At 34.4% G+C, this 14,039-nt stretch overlaps 1 protein-coding gene across 1 annotated transcript; it reads right to left on the reverse strand.

The window, feature by feature from the left end:
- Positions 1-12,548: 12,548 nt before the first annotated feature.
- Positions 12,549-13,440, reverse strand: LOC105676930 (putative nuclease HARBI1). Its single transcript, XM_067353878.1, has 3 exons — positions 13,381-13,440; positions 12,769-13,051; positions 12,549-12,673 (listed from the first exon to the last, which is right to left on the reverse strand). The coding sequence occupies exons 1-3, from the start codon at positions 13,438-13,440 to the stop codon at positions 12,549-12,551; spliced, it is 468 nt and encodes a 155-aa protein (XP_067209979.1).
- Between the last annotated feature and the right edge of the window lie 599 nt (positions 13,441-14,039).

A 14,039-nucleotide genomic window follows, 5' to 3' on the forward strand; every position in this document is an offset into this window, starting at 1 on the left:
AATGTTGGGTTTTTCTCCCTTGATCATTAAAAGTTAAAAAAATTTATTAAAAATATTTTTTTTATTTTTAAATTTATTATGTAGAAACATTTCAATAGATTTTCACGTCACCCATGAAGTACTATTGCTGACGCGTTTTTTAAAAAGTAGATAGTGGATTAATTGGATAGCGCCGCTCCTAACGCTCGGCGGCGCTAACCCTAGTGGCTGCAGTGCGCGCGGTAAGGAGAGCAAAGGAGCAACGCCGGATCTAGAGATTATGAGGCCCGGGGCTACATTTGTAATATGCCTCTTCCCTTTCCCCTCCATTTTCCTTTAAATAGATTTAATAGTATGAAAGGTTAATGGACATTTCAAAGTCAAAGAACATTTTAAAATATATAAATATATATTTTTTTAAATCTTTTACAACATACTTACAACGATTTTTTCCTCGCTCTTTTTCCTCCGCAAATTGTTGAATAACATCATTAAAATCTAAAGTTTTTGTCAACTCACTTTCAATACATAATAATGTAAGTGATGTTAACCTTAGTTGATCCATAGATGTTTTATATTTATTTTTAATATATGCTAATTTCGAAAACGACCTCTCCCCTCAAATTTTGACTCAAATGTCGTCGAAAAGATACTTCATATATGTCTAAACGACATCTTAGAAGATTAGCTGCACATGAGGCAGATTTTATTTCAAAACATTTGGTTCATAAAACTTCTTCGCCTAGTAACATTAAATGCATGACAAATGTAGACCATGACAGATTTGAGTATAAAGAAATAAATTCTGATAGTGAGACGGAAAATGAACATAATAACAGTATACAATATGAAAATATACAATCTACATTAGAGTCAGATTCACAACGGTCATGTGAGAATGTTTCTTGCAATAAATCAAGCGATGACTTTATGGATTTAGATAATGATAACAAAAGAGGATCATCTTTTGAAAATAATCTTGCAGCATGGGCTGTTGAACATCAAATATCACATACTGCTTTAAATGCATTGTTATTTACGCTAAAGAAACATTCATGTTTTTCAACACTCTCCGCAGACGCACGAACGCTGTTAAAAACACCAAGACAACAAGACATTCGAACAGTTGTTCCAGGAACATATTGTCATTTCGGTTTATCAAAACCTATAAGACAAATATTGTCTTCTATTAAAGAGAATATTGATTGCTTAAAAATAGCAGTCAACATTGACGGTTTGCCATTAACAAAATCATCGCAACAACAGTTTTGGCCCATACTTGGCTCGATTATTCCAAATGGCAACGTTTTCATGATTGGACTTTATCATGGTAACGAAAAACCGAAGAATGCCAATGATTTTTTAAAAGATTTTGTACACGAGGCACAAGAAATATGCGAAAATGGAATTAATGTCAACGGTCAACAGATACCATGTCGGATAGAGGCTTTAATTTGTGATACACCCGCGAAAGCATTCGTTTTGTGTATAAAAGGACATTCTGGATATTCTAGTTGTACGAAGTGTACAACGGAAGGAGAGTATATAGAAAATCGAATGTGTTTTCCACAAATTGACGCACCACTTAGATGTAACGAAGACTTCATACAAAAGATTGACGACAGTTACCACAAGCCAGATACAACGTGCAGTCTATTAAATATTCCTCATTTCAAACCTGTTACAAATGTGCCCTTGGACTACATGCACTTGGTATGTTTGGGAATTATGCGCAAATTATTGAACTTATGGCTTCATGGAAAATTACGATATCGACTACAATACAGAGCCGTGGACGAAATTTCTACACGTTTAGTAACTCAGTTAAAGCCATCAATACCAGTTGAATTTGCAAGAAAATCACGAAGATTGGATTGTGTGAAATTATGGAAAGCCACAGAATACAGACAAATATTACTGTATACAGGACCAATAGCATTTAAATCTATATTGAAGAAAAATGTACACTCACCCGAAAAAAAAGCGGTACACTGAAAATGTGGGAAAAATTCATCAAATTTCAACTGACGATAACTTCGTAAATAATAAAGATAGAAAGTTCTATAAAATATGGAAATGAAGCTAAAAATCTCTACTTTAAGAATCAATTTATTTCAATGTTGCAAAATAAATTTATTGAAAATGGCGGATGACAAAGCGCGAGCATGCAAAATTGAAAAATAATGGTTCGAGTTTGCGACGGTGCACGGTATAAACAAAAAATTGTAGCTTATTGGGATCAAAAGCGTACGAAAGTACAGAGTCTCCTCTTTAAAATGCTTTTTTATGCATCTTGATACGATGATTTTTCGCCGAGAGATTCGCATTTGTAGAAAAAGGCAGATTCTTACTTCAAATGCGAATCTCTCGGCGAAAAATCATCGTATCAAGATGCATAAAAAAGCATTTTAAAGAGGAGACTCTGTACTTTCGTACGCTTTTGATCCCAATAAGCTACAATTTTTTGTTTATACCGTGCACCGTCGCAAACTCGAACCATTATTTTTCAATTTCGCATGCTTTTGCTTTGTCATCCGCCATTTTGGAGAAAGTTATCACACATTATTGCGTTATGAATTTTCGAACACTAGACATCCAAACTTTTAAAATGGTTTTTAAAAAATCCTGCTAGCTGTATTACGTGCCGAGATATTCAATTTTGAACCAGACCGAATTGCAAGAATAAGAATTCTGTGGTTATCAGCTCCGCGGTATTTTAAAACTCCAAACTCTCCTTACGGTTATAAGGGTCAATTCTGCTCTTGGCGTTACCCAGGATCAACGGCGTGGACGTGGCAGAAATCTGATCCCGTGTGCACATGTTGGCACGTGTGTATGTGTGTGTGTGTGTGTGTGTGCGTGCGTGTGTCCGTGCGTCCGTGTGTGTGTATGTGTGTGTGCGTGCGCGTGCGTGCGTGCGTGCGTGCGCGTGCATGCGTGTGTGTGCGCGTGCACCACTGGGATAAGGACCTCATGGCTCGTTAGATCCACGATATTTTACGACTCCAAACCCTCCCGGTGGTGCGTGTACAATTGTGTGTGCGCGCGCGTATATTAATAATGGGTATGACCTCCTCGTGCGCGTATTACCTCATTCATGCGACGAGGCATACTTCTTATTAGTGTTCTAATTTCAGTCTGCGTAATGTCATTCCACTCTATTTCAAGAACTCTTCGAAGTTCTGGCAATGACTGAGGAGCAGGTATATGATTTCGTACTTTTCTGTTAATATTGTCCCATAGGTGTTCAATGGGATTTAAATCTGGACTCATTGCTGGCCATTCGAGTCGATTTATGCCAACTTCATCGCAGAAATCAAGCACTTTTCTCGCAACGTGCGGTCGAGCATTGTCTTGCATAAACAAAAAGTCCTCTCCGATGAAGTGCGCATACGGAACAACGTACGGTATGAGTACGTCTTCCACGTATACATCTGCGTTCATGTTTGCGTCAAAAAAGTGGAGATCTGTGTGAGCATTCGCAGAAATTCCTGCCCAAACCATTACAGAGCCACCATTGTAGCTAGGCCTCTCACTTACAGTACAGTCTGCAAATCGTTCTCCAACGCGACGGTATACTCGTTCTCGTCCGTCTGAAGAATACAGACAAAAACGAGATTCGTCGCTAAAAAGAACGGTACTCCATTCTGCATATGTCCAGCCTGCATGCTCGACAGCAAAATTGAGTCGAGTTACGCGATGGCGACGCATAAGCGAAGGTACATTTGCTGGCCTGCGCGGAAAAAGACCGTGTTCCGCTAATCTGTTTCGAATAGTGTCAACGGATACATTACATTCGCGGACATCTCTTAAATTGTTTCGAATTTGAACAGCCGTTCGATGTCTGTCTCTTAATGAATTTAAAACAATAAATCGGTCATCGTTTTTATTCGTACAACGAGGACGTCCCGAACCAGGTCTTCTTTGGACAGAATTAGTCTCCAAGTACCTAGCATAAGCACGTTGCACGGTTGACACTGATAAATCAAGTGCCTCAGCAACGTACCTTCGACTTTTCCCATCTTCAATTAACGCTACAACTTGAGCAGCTTTTTCAGGACTTATCGTCGCCATAATTGACCAATAATTTCAATGCGAAAAGATTAATTATTGTTTACTTTGACGAAGTCGTACGAATAAGTAACGCGTCTCGAAAGAAAAAGATCAAGAGAAATCAAGCACTCTTCTCGCAATGTGCGGTCGAGCATAAACAAAAAGTCAGGGCGGAGAAATCACAAAAGATCTGCAGACATCTCCTTCGGATGCAAAACAATTGATTGAAAAATAATGGTTCGAGTTTGCGACGGTGCACGGTATAAACAAAAAATTGTAGCTTATTGGGATCAAAAGCGTACGAAAGTACAGAGTCTCCTCTTTAAAATGCTTTTTTATGCATCTCGATACGATGATTTTTCGCTGAGAGATTCGCATTTGAAGTAAGAATCTGCCTTTTTCTTCAAATGCGAATCTCTCGGCGAAAAATCATCGTATCGAGATGCATAAAAAAGCATTTTAAAGAGGATACTCTGTACTTTCGTACGCTTTTGATCCCAATAAGCTACAATTTTTTGTTTATACCGTGCACCGTCGCAAACTCGAACCATTATTTTTCAATTTTGCATGCTCGCGCTTTGTCATCCGCCATTTTCAATAAATTTATTTTGCAACATTGAAATAAATTGATTCTTAAAGTAGAGATTTTTAGCTTCATTTCCATATTTTATAGAACTTTCTATCTTTATTATTTACGAAGTTATCGTCAGTTGAAATTTGATGAATTTTTCCCACATTTTCAGTGTACCGCTTTTTTTTCGGGTGAGTGTATAATAACCCTAACAGCACATGTAGATACTGAGAACAATCTGAGAATATTGCAAAAGTATAATTGTAATATTCTCAGAACATTCTCAAATATACCGCGATGTACGTAGTACGTTCTAGGAATCATTGTATGTCCGCGGTACCATCTTCCATAGAATTTCGCAGGAAGGTCTATAGTTTAAAGACAGTATCAAGATAGGATAAAAATGGGAATGGTGCAGTAGATCACATATACATGCACACATTTACACAGCCAAGTGCTGAAACGCGCGCGCGTTCATATATTGTACAGGATAATTTAGATTAGGTTAATTAATCAGTCAATTTCTTATTAATTGATATTTTTATTTCAAAATTACGACTGTAAGCGTAAAAATATTTACATAAAACTTACAATATAAAATAAAGTTCTAGAAGCCTAAGCTAGAGAACTTCAAAGGAACGATACTGCGAACTGAAAACAGTTTTATGTTAAATTATCTTTTTAAGACATTGTTTAAAAAATAATTAAAAAAATGTATTGTATATTTAACCAAGAACCAAAGAGGTGAGAGGCAATTACAATGCAAGTTTACAAACATAACCTTAAAATATTTTAAGCAAAATAATTTAACAAGTACATAAAAAATAATAAAAATATTACAAAAATCATATACAAACACTATCTAGCTCTTACACTTTATTCACTATTTTGTGAAATAAAACTTAAAGGAAAAAAGGATTACCTTTGATATCAGTAAAACTTCGGATACGTGGTGTTGCGTGGTGTCACTTGATGCCGGGCAAGCGGGGAAAGGAATTACATATGTAAATGGCGCAGGTTAGTGCTGGTTTCGTCAAACCTGAGATTATACGCGCGCGATAGAAGTGCGTACGTATCACTTCCGTACGTTTGAGTCAAACCTGAGATTATACGTGTGCGAAAAAAAATCGAATAATACTGCAAAAAATATTATAGGATTGATCTCAGTATTTAACGGATAATCACAGTAGAATGAGTATGAAAATGGGATGATACGCAGAATATCGTGTGCTGTTAGGGTAATAGATCCATTAAAAAGCGAACTCCTACGTTCAAATAAAGAATCAATTCTTCATTGCTCCCGTTTGAGCGGGATACATTATAATTCTGGTAAAATCTTTTAATTAACTTATTATATTACTTCTTTTAATATATGCTTTTATGTCCATATACATACAATATGTAATATTATATAATATATATTTATATACAATTTTAGTTGGTTCTCAGAAAACACATGCAATAGAAAACAAAGTGCAAGAGAATATAAACAAAGAGAGTAATAATATTAATGAAAATAAAAGTACTAATGGTAAGATATATGAAACAGTAACAAAGCATTGGTAAAATATTAATTTAGGATTGGAAAGTTACGTTATTCATAAAAACAATTTAATATAATTTATTACAAATTTTCAATAAAATTTGTATTAAAGAAAAATTATATTAGAAGTCTATTTGTCTCATTCTACTTCTCAATTCTGTTAAATAATTTTCAGAGTATGCTGCTTTCCAACAACAAGTGTTGCGACAGTTACATTCGATAAACTTCCGTATACAACAAGTACAACAAGACATGAATCTTTTAATGGAAAATAGAAATAAAGAAGACAATAAGTCAATAAAAAAAGATAATGCAATTTTCAATAAATTTGAATTTCCGTTAAAAACTGAAACAGAAATGCACGAATTAGAGGAGTATTTAACAAATAAAGAGCATGCAAACCAATTCGTAAATAGAAACATTTTCATGCTATTTTGTAAGTGGATTTCTGTTAAACATTAATATTTCTGATAGGTTAAAGAACTGATAGAAATAGGAGGACTGCCACACAAAAGTATGACACAAAGAATTTTGCAAAAATTATTTTCGAATAATATCGCTCAAACATACAGTTGCGTTGGTTTTAAAGGAAAAAAAAATTTTTCGATACTTCATGTTACATCCACAATTTTAAGTATGTATGCATTCACATATTACAAATTATTATAATATTATAAATCTTCAATAATAATTTGTTGTTAAATGTTTATAGCTGCAGTAAAAAAAATACATGCAACCTCACTTGCAGATATTGAAAAAGTAATTAAATTATGGCTAGTTAAAGCAAAAGAAAGGCAAGAAAAAGAAACCAAGACTTTAAAGAAGCCAAGGCTGACTATTTAGATAGTTGCATTATAAAAAGGTTACTATTTGTATTATATTTGTAACAGCACGCGCTGTTACTAAGCGGCACGCGGGCTCCACGTGAGCACCCCCATTTAAGGCCGCATTCCGATCTCCCAACTCGGGGGTAAAAGCTTAAGAAAGGGTAGCTGCCAGGTAGGGTAGCACCCCAAGTGGGGGTAGCGCGACCGGTATAAAAGCCGGCTCGCGGAACAGATCGAGATCCATTCCCCGAGTACGACTCGGACAAGCCTCAAGGCGCACTCTGAAGCTCCGGTCGTACTCGCTCCCATCCCGATAGTCGTTCTAGGAGCAGGGCGTTCTCTGCTTCGGTCGGGTGTCCCGGCGTTCGACTTCCTGTACCTCGTCGTTCTAGGGGCAGGGCGTTCTCTGCCTCGGTCGGGTGTTACCGGCGTTCGACTTCCGACTTCCCGTCGTTCTAGGGGCAGGGCGTTCTCTGCCTCGGTCGGGTGTTACCGGCGTTCGACTTCCGATACCCCTTGCACGAGAGAAGTCACTGTCTTCGGACACAGCGTACCGGCAACCGTCGATGACTCAGCAAGGCTCGGATATACGCGGTATCGCTTATTTTTTATTACTTTGCTCCGTACCGTACGAACCGACCGATTAAATAATTTAGTTTGTTTATAATAAAGCCAAAGGCGCACCAACAATTTACGCCGTTTATTTTCCTTTCATTATTTATTCGTTCACAATTAAAATTATACACATGTACCGTCGCAACATTAACTCGTCTAACCGATAAGGAATTATTTATTTATTTCCGATAGTTGTATCCGATTATATCGTTAAGATATTAGACCGTTCCAGAAATACACATGTACTCGTTGTTACTATTTTCTTTTATAATTATAATGCTCTATTGAATAAATAGTTATTTTTCTTTAAATTATTCTTGTTAATTTGGAGTCTCCCGATAAACCACACGAACGAACTCTGGCAGACCGACGAGTTATTCCGCGTCGTAAGAATCCGCTTCGCTAACTACGCACCGTCGTAATTCCGCATCGAAAAATCCGCATACCGTCGAAATTCCGCATCATTACGCACCGCCCGTGAGGCGTAAAAACACGTACCGTTACATATTATTATTAATAACGTTATATATGAATATATATTACATTACTAATTACTTTCATTTATAAATGTTTTTACAGTGTTTGTGTCAGAACACAGAGCTCGATAAGAGTTATGCAAAGAAGAAGAGAATAGTTTCACGTAAATTGTGGACACCGATAAAATTTTTATTTTTTTTATATTATTTTATTTTTAATATCTTTCTTATACAGCTAATTAAATTAAAAGCGCAAAGTTTTTGTTATATGTATAAGTTTTATATAAGAAATTGCATTTATGTTTGTATCACACTCTAGAAGGTTAAGGAGAATCGTGCACACTCCGAGGAATGTTGCAATGGATACCAATAAATTTTTTTAATTTTTCAAATTTTATTTTTAATATGATTTTCTTATATAATTAGTTTAATTTTTGTTATACGTAATGTATACGTCTTTATATAAGAATCACATAGCATTTATATGTTCGTATCACACTATTAATCTTTAGAGAAAAAAAGCGTAAAATTTTTATACATGTATAAGTCTTTATATAAGAAATAGCATTTTTTTACGTTTATACACTCTTTGGCCCGTATTCTGAGCTCACATTTATGAATACATTTATTCGGCCAACCTTAAAGACGCGGACCAACTTTAGAGAAATGCCTCTAAAGTTAGCGTATTCTCACCGCACATTTAGAGCGCCTCTAACTTAGAGGCGCATTTACGAACATCGCGTGTTACTAGACGCTCGTGGCATTAGCGCGCTTGCGCGTAAGTGATGGTCACGCGGCCGAGTACAAACTTCGCGTTGTAAGTGAAATGTGCAATCTTCAGTTTGATTTATCTTTTGACGCTGTCAGATTGAAAGATAAAAGTGAGTATGCAAAATTATAATATTTGCATTAAAAACTGCAATATAAGAAAAAAGGTTAATTATGACTTGTTATACTTTGCATTAGATGGCTGATAAACTGAAAAGGAGAGAAAACTTTTTGCAAGAAGAAAAGGATACTATTGTAGAATTTATAAGTCATAATTTTGCAATAATGGAAGACAAGAGTGCAAGCGCAAAACTGCAAGTACTCAAGAAACAGAAATGGAAGGAATTAGCGAAACAGATGAAAGCTACGGGATCTCAAAGAAAGTGGGAAGAATTGCGGGCAGCTTATCAACGCTGGAAGGTGACAGCGAAGAAAAACATAACAGCATATAAGAAACATTTGAAGAGCACTGGTAGTGGACCGTCTATTTCTAAGCCCTCGGAGACAGATTTCAATATTGTTAAAATCTGTCCCGAGGATTTTGAAATAGACAAAAACATCCACGACAGTGATGGTTAAGTAAGTTTTGTAATATTAGTAATTTGTAATATTAATATAATATTTGCAATATTTTGTAATATTAATGAAATATTTAGATTTAGATACATTTTACTTTAAAATAATTTTTATAGCATACTCTGAAAATTTTGACAAATCAAATTTCTAATAAATGTATATTTATTTATTTATTTGTTACAGAGACGTAGGGTTCAAGAAGAAAGCATCTATTTAGAATGCGAAGACGATGAATTATTGTTGGACCCTACCACTGGGTAAGATTTATTTAAAATATATTTTTTTTAATCAATATAATCAATAATTATTAATATTAGTGTTAATTATTAAGAAAATAAATCTTATTTGTTTTAGAATGTTCATGCTTCTGGAGAAAGAAGATCTCAGCAAAGAGCAAGACAAACACACTAGCACAACAGCACAACCAAGTTCCTCTTCTTTGGTCAGGTTACATAGTGATTCAAAAAAATTAAATAAGCCTGCACCAAAGAGGAGGAAGAAAGAAATGAGTGCTTATGAAAAGGCTTTGCTCGAACTCCAGAAGGAAAAACACGAGAAGACCATGGAGTTAATGCAAATTGAACATGAAGCAAAGATAAAAGCAATTTTGGCAGAACAAAAACAGAAACAAGAATTGCATAAATTACAAATAAAGGAATTAGCATTACGCATCAGAAAATATGAGTAGTATGATCTGATGAGTAATTTTAATTTTTCCATTTGTAATTTATGCAATAAAAATAAAAATAATAGAATAATTATTTTAGACCTCAAAATTTATTATATGTAAATATTCTAAATCTAATGCTTCATGATCAATTTGTTAATTCCCTCTTCAAAGATATTTTTCGTTGTCACCTTCTTCCCGGAAACTTTCATTTGTTTCGTTAATTTTCTATTTCTGTTTCTAATTGTCTTTCATTATTGTATAACTGATTTGTATTATGTATCCTTTTGTTCTTGCGATAAGTTAAATATTTATTATGTTAGTATTTTTTAAAATTATAATTAAAGTTTTGTTATTATAAATATTTTATAAATAATAATTTAAAAATTTATATGTATATAAAAATTGTTTATATATTAAAAAATAATTTATTAAATTTTAACACATATAAAGGAATGGCTCAAATGATAACAATCAATTAATATAATAAAAAGGCATAGAGAGCCGTCGCGGGATGTTAGTGCGAAATTATAATTTTTCTTAAAGAAATTAATTTGTTAGTCTACGTGAGACAGTTAAATTTGTACACCGATCTCTGGTTCGAGATACTTAAAGTGTACGAAAATTTTAGTACATTGTTCTCACATATGGAGAATCAGTATGTACTGATAGGAATTATTAGAAAGAAGGGAAGAGAGAAAAAATATCAGGGCGCGAGTGGCTATGTGAGAACAATGTACTAAAATTTTCGTACACTTTAAGTATCTCGAACCAGAGATCGGTGTACAAATTTAACTGTCTCACGTAGACTAACAAATTAATTTCTTTAAGAAAAATTATAATTTCGCACTAACATCCCGCGACGGCTCTCTATGCCTTTTTATTATATTAATTTATTAAATATTATTTTACTAGGTGCGCAACTAAGTTTCCGGGTTTCACACATGAATGGCGCTAACGATACATGTAGTCGATATACATGTCTAAAGTTGTGTTTTTTTATTAACTTGGACATCTGTCAACAATAACCAGTCATAATACCAACACATATTGCAACGCAAAAATATTTTTTCTAACAATAAAGATGTCGAGTTTTGTGCCAAATAAACAGCATTTGCGGGAAGCTTTGCTTTTCTGCTTCAACTTGAAAGAAAATGCAGCTGAAGCACGCCGTTTGCTTGAGAAAGCCTACGGCGAACATGCACAATCGAAAACTACTTGTGAAGATTGGTTTAAACGCTTTAGAAATGGCGATTTCGACACTGAGGACAAGGAGCGCTCCGGAAGACCAAAAACATTTGAGGACGCCGATCTGCAAGCGTTATTGGATGAAAATGATACGCAAACACAAGACAACAACAACTGATAAATTTGAACCATGCATTGCTCGAAAAACGGCCAGAATGGGACACGAGACACGAACGAGTGATATTGCAGCACGACAACGTTCCGTGCCATCGCACTTCCATCGTCCAGGACACCATCAAAACGCTGAAATGGGATCTGCTACCGCACCCGCTGTATTCACCAGACCTGGCCCCTTCCAATTATCACTTGTTCCGGTCGATGGCACATGGCTTAGCTGGGCTACACTTGGCCAATTTCGAAGAAGTGCAAAACTGATTGGATAAATGGTTTCGATGCAAAGACGCGTCGTTTTATCGTCGCGGTATTCATGTATTGCCAGAGAGATGGCAAAAATGTGTAGCTAGCGAGGGACGATACTTTGAATAAACCGTTTTTTGTATTTCTCTTGAAATTTTCCATTTTGCATTGATAAAAAAAAACCCGGAAACTTAATTGCGCACCTAGTATTATAAAAATTTGTGTTTAAAAAATTATTTATAAAATTATTTTAACATCCTTAATTATTTATATGTATTATATATATATATATATATATATATATATATATATATATATAAGTATAACATTACATATATTTTGATAAATATATAGTATGTGTTTAAAAACTATTACATTTTTAATAAATTAAAAAAAATAATATTTTACCGTTTTAGTAATTTATTAATTATTTTGTATAAAACTTAATAAATTAATAAAATTAAATATATAATATTAAAAATAAAAAATAAATACAGGATAGAAAATTAAATTAAAACATGTATAAACATATATCATCATGGATATTATATTTGAAGTAAATGCAATACATATCGTGATCAGCAAATGTTTAGATATAAAATAGGCTTTTAAAATTTACAATTTGGAGTTTCAACAACGATATAATTTGCGAAAAAATATAGTTAGAAACTATAAACTATAAACAGCTAACTATAAACTATATGAAAACTATAAAATTATTATAATTAATACTAACTATATAAACTATAATTAACACTAATAAACATAATAAACATTAAACATTTCGCAAGAACACAAATATACAAAATTCAAAACAATTATACAATAATAGAATGATTTCCTTAATAGAAGAAAAGCTCTTTTCCAATTAGGAGAAATATTGTTGCACGAACTCTTGGCGAAAAAGATTGTGACCAGATTGTACTGATTCTTTGGAATTTAGTAGAACAGGATCATCTTTTTCATCTTCCATATCCTCATCTGACTCCGCGTCTAAAAAATAAAATAATTCATATATTTTAATATCATCATTCTTATCACATAATTATTACTAAAGCATATATATATATATGTAACATATAACATACCATACGGATTGTTATCATGAAAATTTTTTCTGATGTTATGTAAGACAGCCATCGCTATGATGGCTGTCTTTGCTGTACGAAGGGAGATCTGCATTCCATTTCGCAAGGCGCGAAACATGTCCTTCCATTCACCAAAGCAGCGCTCCACGATGGTCCGGGTCCGTATATGAGATGCGTTGTAACGTTCTTCACAAGGATTACGAGGATTTAAAATTGATGTTAAGAGGTATGGCTTACAAGAGTACCCGGAATCCCCAAGCAAAATACCTCGTATTCTACCTGCCTGTAAATTTATCAGCATATATTATATTATATATAAATGTATATGTAAATATAATAATTATATTAATTACTTATAAATGAAAAAAGTGGTTTTAATGTGAAATACATTTATCACTTTTTAATATTAATGCTATAATTGAAATCACAGAATAAATAATTTTGGACAACTTAAAATAATTATCATAGCTTTATATAATCAATCACAGCATAAATATTAAAATGTATTTTATGGATGAAACAATCCCCTTCTCTATATCTAAATATATATAATTATACTTAACAAAATTATTACCTCGAATTCGTCCTTGAGAGAACATGAATTCCATATACGCGCATCATGGGCACTGCCTCTCCATCGAGCAACAATGTCCAGTATACGTCGTTCAGCATCACAAACCACCTGGATGTTTAACGAATAGAAACCCTTTCGGTTTATACTCAGATAGCCAAGCGTGATTTAGCATATTAGGCAAACTAATGCACTGCACGGGTTGCTGTGAAGTTGCCATCAATTTGCTGACATCAGAATCTAACGTGCAATTGAGTTAGCAACATGAGGACAAATAGACATCATCAGTTTATGAAATTTTAAGAGCACACGTTGAGGATTAATAACACGTCATGTTGACAGCAAACTGACGGCACGCGATGAACTCGCATCGTGATGGCAACATGACGGCAAACTGATGACACGCATGATATCTAACGTTTTACACATGTTGCAGAATATTTACCGAATATTACCGTTGCATTTTTTGAATTACATTTTGTCGACAATTTGTCGACATCATAACATTATTAAGAAGGGGACAGAAAACAGTATATCTGTCCTCTTCTACTATCCCAAAGCTAGCCGAAGCGCCGAGCTCACACGTATGCGGTTTTCGCTCGTGTGCGTTATCGCCACTACGGTTGCGTGTTGCTCGCGTCTCCATTGTGACATCACGTGATCAGTACTGATGCGATCATCCCGCGCTTTTTGGTCTCGC

Source organism: Linepithema humile, chromosome 4 (assembly GCF_040581485.1).
Source record: "Linepithema humile isolate Giens D197 chromosome 4, Lhum_UNIL_v1.0, whole genome shotgun sequence".
Taxonomy (NCBI): domain Eukaryota; kingdom Metazoa; phylum Arthropoda; class Insecta; order Hymenoptera; family Formicidae; genus Linepithema; species Linepithema humile.